This window comes from Pelophylax lessonae (assembly GCF_965119305.1).
Source record: "Pelophylax lessonae genome assembly, chromosome: 9".
Classification (NCBI taxonomy): domain Eukaryota; kingdom Metazoa; phylum Chordata; class Amphibia; order Anura; family Ranidae; genus Pelophylax; species Pelophylax lessonae.
Genome location: NC_138776.1, coordinates 158727596 through 158740551, shown reverse-complemented (window position 1 = coordinate 158740551; position 12956 = coordinate 158727596). Strand labels below are relative to the sequence as shown.

General features: G+C 39.5%; 1 protein-coding gene across 2 annotated transcripts in view; it reads right to left on the bottom strand.

The window, feature by feature from the left end:
• COL13A1 (collagen type XIII alpha 1 chain) overlaps positions 1-12956 on the bottom strand; it is a 215102-nt gene that overhangs the window by 41082 nt on the left and 161064 nt on the right. For both annotated transcript variants that reach the window (XM_082269398.1, XM_082269399.1), the window contains 6 exons: positions 10464-10508; positions 9751-9795; positions 9106-9258; positions 6036-6134; positions 5425-5469; positions 1244-1285 (listed from right to left, as the gene is read on the bottom strand). In XM_082269398.1, coding sequence (XP_082125524.1) covers positions 1244-1285; positions 5425-5469; positions 6036-6134; positions 9106-9258; positions 9751-9795; positions 10464-10508 — 429 coding nt within the window. The remainder of the gene's footprint in view (positions 1-1243; positions 1286-5424; positions 5470-6035; positions 6135-9105; positions 9259-9750; positions 9796-10463; positions 10509-12956) is intronic.

Genomic DNA, 12956 nt, shown 5'->3' with positions numbered 1-12956 from the left:
AGTGGTCCCTCAAGTATGATATATGCATAGTTACATTGGTTCAAGCTGAAATAAGATCATACCTGGAATTCAGCTTGAAAAGGGAATACATAGTGGTTTCGAAAATATTTTCGATCTTTATCTTGGTCAGGATTGAGGAAAGAAATAATAAATGTTTAACGTGTTTTCAGCTCTATGCACACATGTGGCCTCTGGGTGGGTGGGCTTTAACAGTGAGCAGCCGTATCCATAGGGAACAGTTTACTGTGTTGAAAGCACGCTCCTAGCACAGTAACTAAAATGTCATGGGAAGCTCCTAATGCAAACTTGTGATCTTCCGATCAAGTGACTGCTGTGGCAGCCAATCACTGTGTTCACATGTTCAGAATGCTGGCCTCCACTTCCCGACATTTATATTCTCTTAAAGATCCAGAGGGAGGAGACGGGAAGGAATAAATAAAAATAAAAAATGTTCTATTTTTTTTATTATTAGCTAGGTAATTATAAAATACTACATAATAAAAATGTATTTTTATATTAATCCAGAAGGTGGAACTCTAGTCTGCTTTTCACATGTTTAGCTGTGTTTTCTTATCAGCTTTGCTAAAAACAGCCTGTTACTAAGCACAATAGCTTAAAAAATTCGAGGTGCTCTTAAACAAATCTAAAACATCAGTTTAAAAACATATAAAAGTTAGGCCCCTTTCACACATATGATCCGTTCAGTTCATCAGTTCAGTCACGTCAAAATGTATCAGTTTTCCATCCGTTTTTCATCCATTTTTCATCCATTTTTTCATCAGTTTTTCATCCGTTTTTCGTCAGTTGTCATCCGTTTTTCGTCAGTTGTTATCCGTTTTTCATCCTTTTTTCGTCAGTTGTTATCTGTTTTTCATCTGTTGTCGTCCGTTTTTCATCCGTTGTCACCCGTTTTCATCCGTTGTCATCCGTTTTTCATCCGATCCGTTTTTTTGACGGATCAAAAATAGGGCATTCATCCGTTCAAAAAAACGGACATTGACGGAAGTGGATGAAAACGGATGTTAACTGATGATCATCCGTTGTCATCCGTTTTTACATAGAGATACATTGATGTCCGTTTTTCATCCGTCAATGGATGGATGAAAAACGGACAGCATGTGTGAAAGGGGCCTAAAACAAACTAAAATTTACCCCAAATCATTATATTTTCTCTTTAAAAATACATTCAATATGAATTTGCAGAATGTCACAGTCCCTTACAACAAAAGCATGCAAAACTTACCACAGGTCCAGGAACACCTGGAGGTCCTGGTGGCCCAGAGACCTATAATAGAACAAACATACTTATGTTACATTTAATTAGGAATGCTGTCATTTCATTGGTGTAGAAACAAGTAACATTTATAAAAAAAAAAAAAAAGTTTTTCATTTAATCATTTTCTACACAGGAACATAAACAGTGATGTGATAGTCAGCCATGGGTGTGTTAATGTGACCAATATTCAGTGAGATTGCCATGAATTGTAAAACTGAACAGAGGAGCATTGCAAAATGCTGAAAGGATTAAGCATTAGGTGCATGAGGAGCGGTCCTGATTTTATATTTTGATCTATTCAGAGGCATGCGAAGGGACTTGTGTCACCTTTTCATTATGAAGGATTTTCCAAAGCATACTTGCAGTGTCAGGAGAATAGGGGTAACACCTCTTACAGGGTACCAAGGAGGTTTGGATACTGCACTATTATTATCTTTAATACACTGTATACAGCACTATAACGTATATTTAAACTGTAACTAAATGACATTAAGCTTACTAAACCACTAAATATAATAAATTATTACCATTTTTTAGAATAAAATATTCCAGTAAAAATATAAAAAGTAAAAAATGGTCGACTATGTGCGCATAATATGTGTTAAAATGTCAATTTGAAGTCTGCATCATAAGCCTGTGTGACGGAGGGACAATGTAGGAAACATGGATAGGTCATTGTTAACTAATAACAAGAAGTACTTAAACAAGCACCTTCAGGGCAGGATCATCAGGTTATATTATAATGAAAGATGCAGTTTATAACATTCTGAAAATGACATTACATTAACACAAGTTTATGTATAGGGCCAGTGATAGGTAACGGTTTGGGCAGGGGCTGCCTGTGGGTCAGTGGTGTCACTGTTTGGTGCCCTGGGACTTGAGACTACAAACTGCCCACTATTTAATTTAATAAAAAAATTCTGCGAGGCCTGCACTTATGCCCCCCCCCCCCCCACACACACACACACCTGTCGTATTGGTTCGCAGACAATTCCCCAGGCAGGTTCTTGAAAGGGCAACCAGAGAGAATTAGGTACTCAGCAAATGGGTACCTCCACTGGCCTCAACATTAAAATGAGGGACTTGCTGTCAACCAGAAGCTCATTGTCTATCAGCCTGCTTGCCTGCCTGCTTGCACCCCACCCACTCACCTGCATGAGGATGCTGCTTGCAGCTACGACAAGAATCTGAGCACCGACCACCAATTTAAGGTGACACAATAACCACTAACATGATGGGACGCACTGAACACTATGTAGAAAATACACTGACCACCAATGTAAGGGGCACATTAGGCACTGACCACCAATGTAAGGGGGAATGCTGAGCACTGACCACTAGTGTAAGGGGACACACCGACCACCAATGTAAAAAGCACACTGACCACCAATTTAAGGGGGCATGCTGAGCACTGACTGCTAGTGTAATGGGACACAGTGACCACCAATGTAAGGGGGGCACACTAACTTCTGACAACTAGGGTAATGGGGACACACTAAACTTTGACCATCAATGCAAGAAGCACACTGAACATTGACCAACAAACAAACATAAGGGGGCACAATGAGCCCTGACCGCTAGTGTGAGAGGGCACACTGAACCCTGACCACCACTGCAAAAGAACACAATGAGCACTGGCCATTAATGTAAGAGAACACATTGAGCACAAGCCACCAATGTAAGGAGGCTCGCTGAGCACTGATCACCAATGTAAGAGGACAGACTAAGCACTGACCACCACTGTAAAGGAGCATGCTAACCACCAACACAAAAGGGATATTTGCTCCTGTCCACTGCATTGTGTAAGCTGTGCTGTGCTATTGTATAGTACTGAAACTAGCATTGTATGTACTATGTTGTACATTACAAGGTCTTGACTGCTGCATTGTATACTCTACATAGTCCTGATCATTCATTCCATATGCTATGTTGTATGTTGCATACTGTCTGTCTGACTGCTATATTCGAGAGTCCTGACACAATATGCAATGTGTTATACAGTTTTTTCAGCTGCACTTTATATGATGTGTTGTATATTAAATATCCCTTATTGTTGTAGTCTTTATTGTGCATCATATGGTCCTGACCTCTGCACTGTATACACTACATTGTATATTACATACCTAAGGATTAGCTTTCTGTGTATATTTTGTGCGCAGAAAGCCTATGTAATGGAAGAGTTAATTTTCTTAAAATGATCCTCTGTGCCAATGTGTGTCTTTGAGACTTTTACATGTGGCACATAGGGCGAATTTTGTGACTATGAGGACTTCAGCATATGCGTACAGTGTATACATCAAACAGCTCAGACTCTGTCTCTTATCATATTCCACTTACGCCACACCCACTGGCATGCAGGATCTTACATCGCCCAGTATTCACCTTTCCTCAGTGCGCTCCTGAGTACCCCAGGTCTTTTACAATCCTAGCAATGCCATTTGGCGCAGAAGGGGCTGTAAGGTAGCCTGTATAGGGCCCTCTTGATTTCTAATGGCGGCCCTGCTTATGTGACTTTAGTGACTATATATCTGACTCCATGAAACTTTTATTTGTAAGTGTATGTAACTTTTATATGCAAATATTGTTTTTGACCAAAAATTTGGTACCTTTAACCACTTAAGCCCCGGAAGATTTTACCCCCTTCCTGACCAGGCCCTATTTTGCGATTCGGCACCGCATGACCTAAACAAATTTGACGTCCTTTTTTTCCCACAAACAGAGCTTTCTTTTGGTGGTATTTGATCACCTGTGCAATTTTTCGATCATGCGCTATAAACAAAAAAAGAGCGACAATTTTGCAAAAATAACAATATTTTTCACATTTTTTTATATGAAATTCCCCCCCAAAAAATGTAAAAATCGAAATTTTGTAACATTTTAGGCCAATTTGTTTTCTGCTACATATGTTTGGTAAAAAAAATCGCAATAAGCGTATTTTGATTGGTTTACGCAAAAGTTAATGCGTTTACTAACTAAGGGAAAGATTTTTATTGTTTTTTTTTTAACGAGTAATGGCGGCGATCTGCGATTTTTTTTTGCGGGACTGCGACATTGCGGCGGACAGATCGGACCCTTGACTGACATTATTGACACTTTTGGGGGGACCAGTGACATTACTACAGTAATCAGTGCTATACATATGCACTGATACTGTAAAAATGACACTGGCAGGGAAGGGGTTAACTTTATTAGAGAAGGAGGGGTTAAATGTTTCCCTAGGGGCATGCTTCTAACTGTTATGGGATGTGGCTGTTTGTGTAACTACAGAGATATACGATCCTACATAGCAGGACCGTATGATCTCTGCACTTACACAAGGGAGAATGACAGGCGGCTTTGTTTACATTAGCCGCCTGCCTTTCTCCCTCTGTACCGGACGATCGCGAGTGACCGGCGGACATCGGGTCCGAAGGTCACACGCGCGGGGATCACAGTGAACGAGTGGGGGTGGGATCGTGCCTCCGGCGGCACGAGCCCCCTATTGGCTCGCAGGCGAGTGACGTACCCATACGTCACTTTGCCTGCACGGGGCTGACCGCCGCAGTATATGTTCTTGCGGCGGTCAGCAAGTGGTTAAAGAGACCCTGTCACCAAGCCATTCATTTCAACAACAAATCTTCACATACGATTCTATGCGAATTTAATGTATTTTAGGCATGCTGTTTACTTGTAAAATACTCCCTTGTATAGACATGCAAAAGAACTGAGACTAGTATTAGGCACGGCCATCTTGGATGTGACGTCACCAACCCAAGAAGACTCAGAGATGTCATTCAATTGACACTCTACAATACTCCTTATCACTCCTCCCCATGTAACTGCATAAAAGGCTGTAGGGAGGTAAGAGAGGGTTGGAGCAGTTTGGCCATCACAGACAGCAATTACACATTTCAAAAAGAGGAGAGAGCAATGATGTGCAAGGAAAGTAGGAGCTGTGCTAGAAAACCAACACTTTTCGGATTGCCAACTCCCGAGCAAGTTCAGAGGCACATTGCAAGTCAATAAAACAATGTTTATAGAAAGGAAAATTGCATTAAATTAACATCTAAAACACTTGACTTTTCTCTTCTTTTACCAGCAAATTAAATTGGCAACAAGGTCTCTTTTAAAGAGGTGAACATTTTTGAATAAAAAACAAAAACACTTACGGAGTTTCCAGATTCTCCTTTGTCTCCAAAATCACCCTTCTCTCCCTAGTGGCAATACATTAGCATAATGTCAATTGGAATTGTATTATATAAAATAAAATATTAACTTAAATATATCCTGTTTTTAAAATAAAAAAAAAAACAAAAAACTTGTTTGCATACGGTCATTTTTCAGGTTCAGTATTGAAAAAATAAATAAATTAATTGCAATGTAAACAAAAACTTTTTTTTACATTTCTAGTTAATCAATAGGCAAGCCTGTTACTTTTCTGAATTGGCAAAATACAAGTTCACTTTAAGAAAAGGCAATTCTCCAACTATATTTCTACATAGGTAATTTCTCACTATAACCTGTATGATTTTACTATCCCATTGGGTCCCAAGACCTACTCTACAGAAGCCATGGTTTGTATACTCTGCACTAATAATTGCCAAATAGCCTTAACAGCTGTATGCAGTTTGGCATAAATGGCCCTATAATATTAGGCTATATTTGCACTACATCAGCAGTTCTGGATGTGCATCTAGCCAATGAATGAGATACATGAATATCTTCTGTTTTTAGAAGGCTCTACTTTTCTACAAAAGTATTAAAATTTTCACATTCTTACTGTAAGCCCTGGAAGTCCAATTGGGCCAGGAAGACCTGGAGGTCCTGGAACTCCTTGGTCGCCACGGTCTCCCTTTTCTCCAGTGGGACCATCAAGACCCTAACAGAAGAGAAATAATGTCACAAGGAAAACACTGGTATTTACTCAAAATTCCCAATGCAGGTATGTGGTTTGTCTTAAGCTGTCCATAGATGATTCACCGGACTAAAAAAAAAAAAAAAAAAAAAAAAAAAAAGAACAGATTCCTTCATCCACACAAACAGGGTGGATGGAAGAACCCCCCTCCTCTGCCAGGACATTGTATTCTGACAGTGGGTCTCTCTGCTGTCAGAAAAACACGAATTAGCTGCTGTAACCCCTGATTGACAAAAGTTTTCCAGTGTTCTCATTCCACACAGAGAAGTTTATCTAATATTTTGGAAAGTCCCTGCCGAACAGGATACAAACCCATCACAGGCCAGCCTAAAGATTAGGGTACCTTAAGCCCAGATACAAATTGTCAAGTGCTGCTATATATACTGTGTAAATACACGTATACAATAATTGTATATATATATATATATATATATATATATATATATATAGTATCGCACAAAAGTGAGTACACCCCTTTACATTTTTGAAAATATTTTATTATATCTATTCATGTGACTACCCTGAAGAAATGACAATTTGCTACAATGTAAAGTAGTGAGTGTACAGCTTGTATAACACTGCAAATGTGCTGTCCCCTCAAAATAACTCAACAGGCAAGAGGCAACCATTAATGTCTAAATCACTAGCAACAAAAGTACACCGTAAGTGAAAATGTTGAAATTTAGCCCAAAGTGTCAATATTGTGTGGACACCATTATTTTCCAACACTGCTTTAACCCTCTTGGGCATGGAGTTCACCAGAGCAGGTTGCCACTGGAGTCCTCTTTGACTCCTCCATGATGACAACACGGGGCTGGTGGATGTTAGAGACCCCCCGCCTTCCGTTTGAGGATGCCCCACAGATGCTCAAAAGGGTTTAGGTCTGGAGACATGCTGGGCCAGTCCATCACCTTTACCCTCTGCTTCTTTAGCAAGGCAGTGGTCGTCTTGGAGGTGTATTTGGGGTCATTATCATGTTGGAATACTGCTCTGCGGCCCAATCTCCGAAGGGAGGGGATCATGCTCTGCTTCAGTATGTCACAGTACATGTTGGCATTCATGGTTCCCTCAATGAACTGTAGCTCCCCAGTGCCGACAGCACTCATGCTGCCCCAGACGATGTCACTCCAACCACCATGCTTGACCATAGGTGAGTCACACTTGTCTTTGCACTTCTCACCTGGTTGCCGCCACAAAAACTTGACACCATTTGAACCAAATATGTTTATCTTGGTCTCATCAGACCACAGGACATGGTTCCAGTAATCCATGTCCTTAGTCTGCTTGTCTTCTGCAAACTGTTTGCGGGCTTTCTTGTTCATCATTTTTAGAAGTGGCTTCCTTCTGGGACAACAGCCATGCAGGCCAATTTAATGCAGTGTGCGGCGTATGGTCTGAACACTGACAGGCTGATCCCCCACCCCTACAACCTCTGTAGCAATGCTGGCAGCACTCATACGTCTATTTCCCAAAGATAATCTCTGGATATGAGGCTGAGCATGTGCACTCTGCCCAGGAAGGGGACCACTCCAGTGAGAGTCAGTGGACGGGAGCTAGCACACACAGCAAGTGAGAAAAGGGGGTGCCAAGTTAGGACCCTGAAGGTTTAACACAGCAGGATCACATTCACTAACTTCACTTCAGTGGCAGAGTGAAGCAGCGGCCTTGCCGCATTCTACAGATAGATGTCCTTTACATTGTGCATAGTTTTAAGTTGGAGTATACCACTCATCCCTTCTCCCATCTAAGTTCCAATAAAAACACAAAAAAACAAATCCCCTGGACTGTTCATTGTCTGAGCCAAGTGTTAAAGTGACAAGTTTCTACAAACTGTTGTTATGTGGGTTCATGGGAATCCAATCTCAGCAGCTCTCTAGGGGGTAGTGCTACATAGGTGATACTGTTTTGTTATTCTTTGAAACCCAAATAAAATATTTTTGGAAGTAAAACAAGAACAGGATCCAATCTTCCAATGGTTCCACCCAGAACCAGCTGCCACATCCTATTATCAGGTACAACAGGATGTGAGGACAGAAGAACTGCAGAAATGAACACGATGGACAGACAGCGCTAGAAGTGCCATTTTGCTCTCTAGGTTTTCTTGGTGTCATCACATTGACTGAAGTGATGTATCTGCATAATTGATAATAGCATTTTTAAAAAAATGTAAAGTTTTGTTACTTGCAGTTTTCAGTTCTGGGGGTTTTTAACTAAAAAGCATTTTTGTACATTTGTACTTTCCCTTGCCTTTTCTGCTTCTACTGTTTGGAAACATCCTATCCATCCATATAGAGAGGATGTCTATCTGTGTGATGAATAATAGATGACCTCTGTAGTAAAATGAATGGGATTTTCCCTGTGCATGTTCAGAAAAACCACAGGGGTGTGGATCTCTTAGGAGCATAGAAAGAAGAATATAAGACTTTGGGGGGATTATGGTATTCTAAAATGATAATTATAAATAGCGTTGCTATCCTTTAATTCCTCTATTGAGTTCTAAACCTCTTGGGGAAAACCAGAACCAATATCTCTATACAATAACTTAGGACTCCATTATTTGATTTGATTTTCACTGTTTCTGGTAGGTCAGGCATTTACCTTGGTGTTCTTACTCAACCTTTTATATTTGCTATGCTAATAAAATAAATAATATTAGATCGTATTAAATTTTATTTCAACAGATACAGTATAATAACTGTCATATAACTGTCAAAAGATCTCCCCAATAGCATCCCTGAAAGACCCCATTCAGGAATCAGCTCCAACAATTACCAAAAACGGAAATGTCAGTTGTGGGTTAACTGGCCTTTTTCATTTTTTTTATATGGTTTTGCTTCCATTTCAAAAAATGTAATCATTTAATGCATGCTTGATGTTTTACTAAAATACAAAGTAAGTTTATATTTATTTACACACATACAAACATTGTACTTACAGGTGATCCTGTTTGTCCTACATCTCCTTTATCTCCTTTTGGCCCTTGCATTCCCCTAGAGCCTGTGTCTCCCTTTGGTCCTTGAAGTCCATCCTGTCCTGGAGGTCCTGTTGGACCTGAAGGTCCAACCTCACCAGGTTTCCCTCGAGGGCCCTAAAACCACAAGAAGATACTCAAGCCTTTCCTCTTATATAAAAAATTATTACCCTCACAATAAATGAATAATGGACGTGGTAGATCAAACTTTGCATTAAACTATGTGACATGGTCACCCACCTGTAATCTTCTTTGAGACATCAAATTGGAAGCAGTAAAAGATTTATAAAAATGTAACATAATTCCAGTCTAAGAACTATGAGCTCCTTGTAGATTGTATACAGAAAAGGGTGGTTTTGTAATAAAAACAAAACAAAAAAAAATGATAAAATTACACTAATGTTGAACTAATAAAATTCTATTAAAAAAAAAATCAGGGTAATTCGAATATTTTTGCATGTGTAATTTCTGTGATTTGCCATTATGATGCAAATCACATCCTGTTGGTTAATACATCATTGAGCATTTGTATTTTTTTTTTTTTTTGCTATTATTATTATTACATACTAACAAATACTGAAGGATTAACCAGTAACTTGTCTGTCCTACCTTGTCCCCATCATGACCAGGAGTACCAGGCAATCCGATTTCACCCTGAAAATGTGGAAAGGAACACAAACATATTATATATTAAGTTGCTGAATGTATTCATTTTTTTTTTGGCTCAGGATGTCAAAAAATGAAAACTGTAGAGATTTATCACATGTATTGAAGTCCTTATTTCCTAATTTATTGCTTTCATTGAGGATACAACATCGGTTGTGTTGGTACGGCGATCTGCCAGAATGGGATATGTCAACCGACTTGGTTAAACGAAAAAACCTAGCAGCGTGTACCGGGCTTTTCAGTACATACTGGGACTCCACTGGTGCATAGACCACACAAAATAACAGGAACAAATGAACAAACTAGACAGAAAGTTAAGAATGTGGTGCAGATATGTCATGAAGTTGAACTTTCAATTTAGGAGACACGTACCTTCCCACCTAGGTTACACCTTTGTAAAAGTATTTATACATTCTCAAAAATAGTCATCATTTAGCTACCGATGAGCTCTCCCCAGAAGCTAGGTCCTAAAAGCTCAATACACATGTGCACTTGCCAAAGCATTTTCTCTGTTGTGCACCCGAAGGAACAGTTCCTGAAATATCTGACAAACTTTAACACCAATTTTTTTTCACTGGCCTAGTCATTAAATGACATTGCATCTATCATGGCAATTTTATATGCTCAATAAACTTGTTATATTTTTGTGTACCTACCTTCTGTCCTGGTAGACCCGGAGCACCCGGTGGCCCAGGAGGACCCTGAAAATAGAATCGATTTACAAAAATATTAATTTCCCATTATTTTCACAGAAGGAAGGATTGAAGAAAGATCACATTATATTATTTATGGAAGTTCCACAAATGTCTACATAGCATGGATAACATTTCAGTGTTAGACTAGGGTGTGCAGCGATCAGAAATTCTGTTATATGCACCAATAATAAGGTCAAAATACACTTTTTGAAATAAAACCACTTCATGCCACAGATACTCAATATTCTCAGTTATAGATATGTGAAAAGGTAGCACAGGCCTTGGCTTGGAGCTACACAATTTCAGAGGACAGGACCCCCCTCTTTTCATTATCTAAAAAAATATTATTGCCATGTGAACCTAAAAAAAACTTAAAACAAAAGTCTATATTTTTCAAATATTTTCAAATGGGTTCATTAAAATGTTTGTATTGCAGAAACCTAGTCAGGACCTCCTATAAGATTTGCATTTAATGGCCACTCTAATGGCGCTTTTCCACTGCATGGAACCGAACGGTTCGGCTCGCTTTTGTGCTTTTCCACTGTTGGCACCGCATGGTATAGTGTAGGAACGGTTCGGTACGGTACGGCGGCACTTTTCCACTGCATGGAACCGAACGGTACGGCTCTCAAAAACAGTACCTACTCGATTGTGGTTCCAACAGGTACCATACCTGGTACAATATCCCACAATCCTTTGCATTCAGTCACTACTAGCCACTGATTGGTCAGAGAATCCCACCCACCCCGTTGTTATCCCATCCACTTAACTTTAGTACTACTTTAGTGGAAAAGCAAACCATACCGTACCGTACCGAACTGTTCCAACACTGTACCATGCGGTACCAGCAGTGGAAAAGCAAACCAGGCCAAGCAGGGCCAAGCAGGGCCGAGTAGAGCCGAGCCAGTACTTGCAGTGGAAAAGTGCCATTATATACAGGTACTGTAGATCCACTTATGTAAAAGAATTAAAGAACTCTAATATGAGTTTTACTAATGACTAGATCAGTGAATGATGTTCTAACCAGTAGGTCACCTCTGTTATGTTTTAACCAGTAGGTCACCTCTGTCACCTCTCATGGTCTTTGGTCTAATTCTGCACTTTTGTTTTTACGCAATTACCATTATCTTGAAACAATAGGATACATGGGCAAAAAAAGAACCAGAAAAATCTGTTGATTATAGACAACTGTTGAATGAACAGATATGACAAGCTATTTTAAAAGAATCAATATTTAAATATGATCTGCCATGATTTATGATCAAACCTCCACGGATCCACTTTTATACTGCTTCCTAGCTGACTTTGTAGAAATCTTGCATACTAAAAGCTCAGTTTACTTAAATAAACTTTTACGAGGGAAAAAAAAGTTAATCACTTCCACAAAGTGCAAACAAACCTGGAACCAAGAGATTGATACAGATCATAATGTTCACAATATTGCTACAATTTACAGACAAAGCACATTGTAGGATAACATGAACAATGCAAAATTTTGCCCTTTCCCTGCAGGGGATGCTAAGCACCATGAAATCAGTTCAGGCTAACAATGAGCTGTCAGTTCTGATCACTACAGCACAGAAAGTCAATTAGTCTGAAATCAGTTGTTGAACAAAATGTATTTCTAAATGCTCTCTCTCTCTCTCTCTCCCTCTGCCTTACAGCAATCTATAGACAAGGCAAAGCCAGATGATGTCAAGTATACAGTAGATGTGTGTTTTAAATAAGGCCTTTTGCCATATGGCCGTTCATAGTCTGGATTATATTACAGCGACCAATGTGGCAAATGTTTATGCGATAAGTAGTTACTAGTCTCCAGAACACATCTATGTTATACCCACCTATGAGATTTGGAGTTATAATTTGTTCTGAGCAGTTTGTATAAGCGTCAACGTATTTGAGGTTTTTATGGTCGACAAGAAATGGACAGAGCATGTGGGCCAAGAGGATGTTATCTGCTGTCAGCCTATACGTTTCCATGCATTCAGAGCAGCCAGCTGATCAATATCTCCTAAATTAAATTGTATTGAGTCTGTGTGTGGCTCTGTTTGGGAAAGCATGTGGGAGAGAGATGGCCGACAGTAAGATATTAAGGCCAAGGAGGAGGATAGAATTTCCACTGCAGGCAACAGGGAAGGCAAACCTTCTTCTAATTGCATTTCAAGCAATCTGAAATTCCTGTGCATCTACTGGCTGAACCGTGACGCTGAATGCTAAATGTACATTCCCTCCCACTGCTCACATTGGTGCCTGCTGTGCATTTCCATGATTCACGTTGTTGGTCAATTAATAGCAAAAAGGAGAAATAAATGCTTTAAAACCTGGATTACTTACTAGTCTTTACCGTTGTTTTCACACAGTGTAATAGAACTCTAATACTGATAACTGCCAGTTAATTTATTTCTAAATGGTAAAATATTGTAAAATACCCATTGCTTTTATTTCCAACGAATG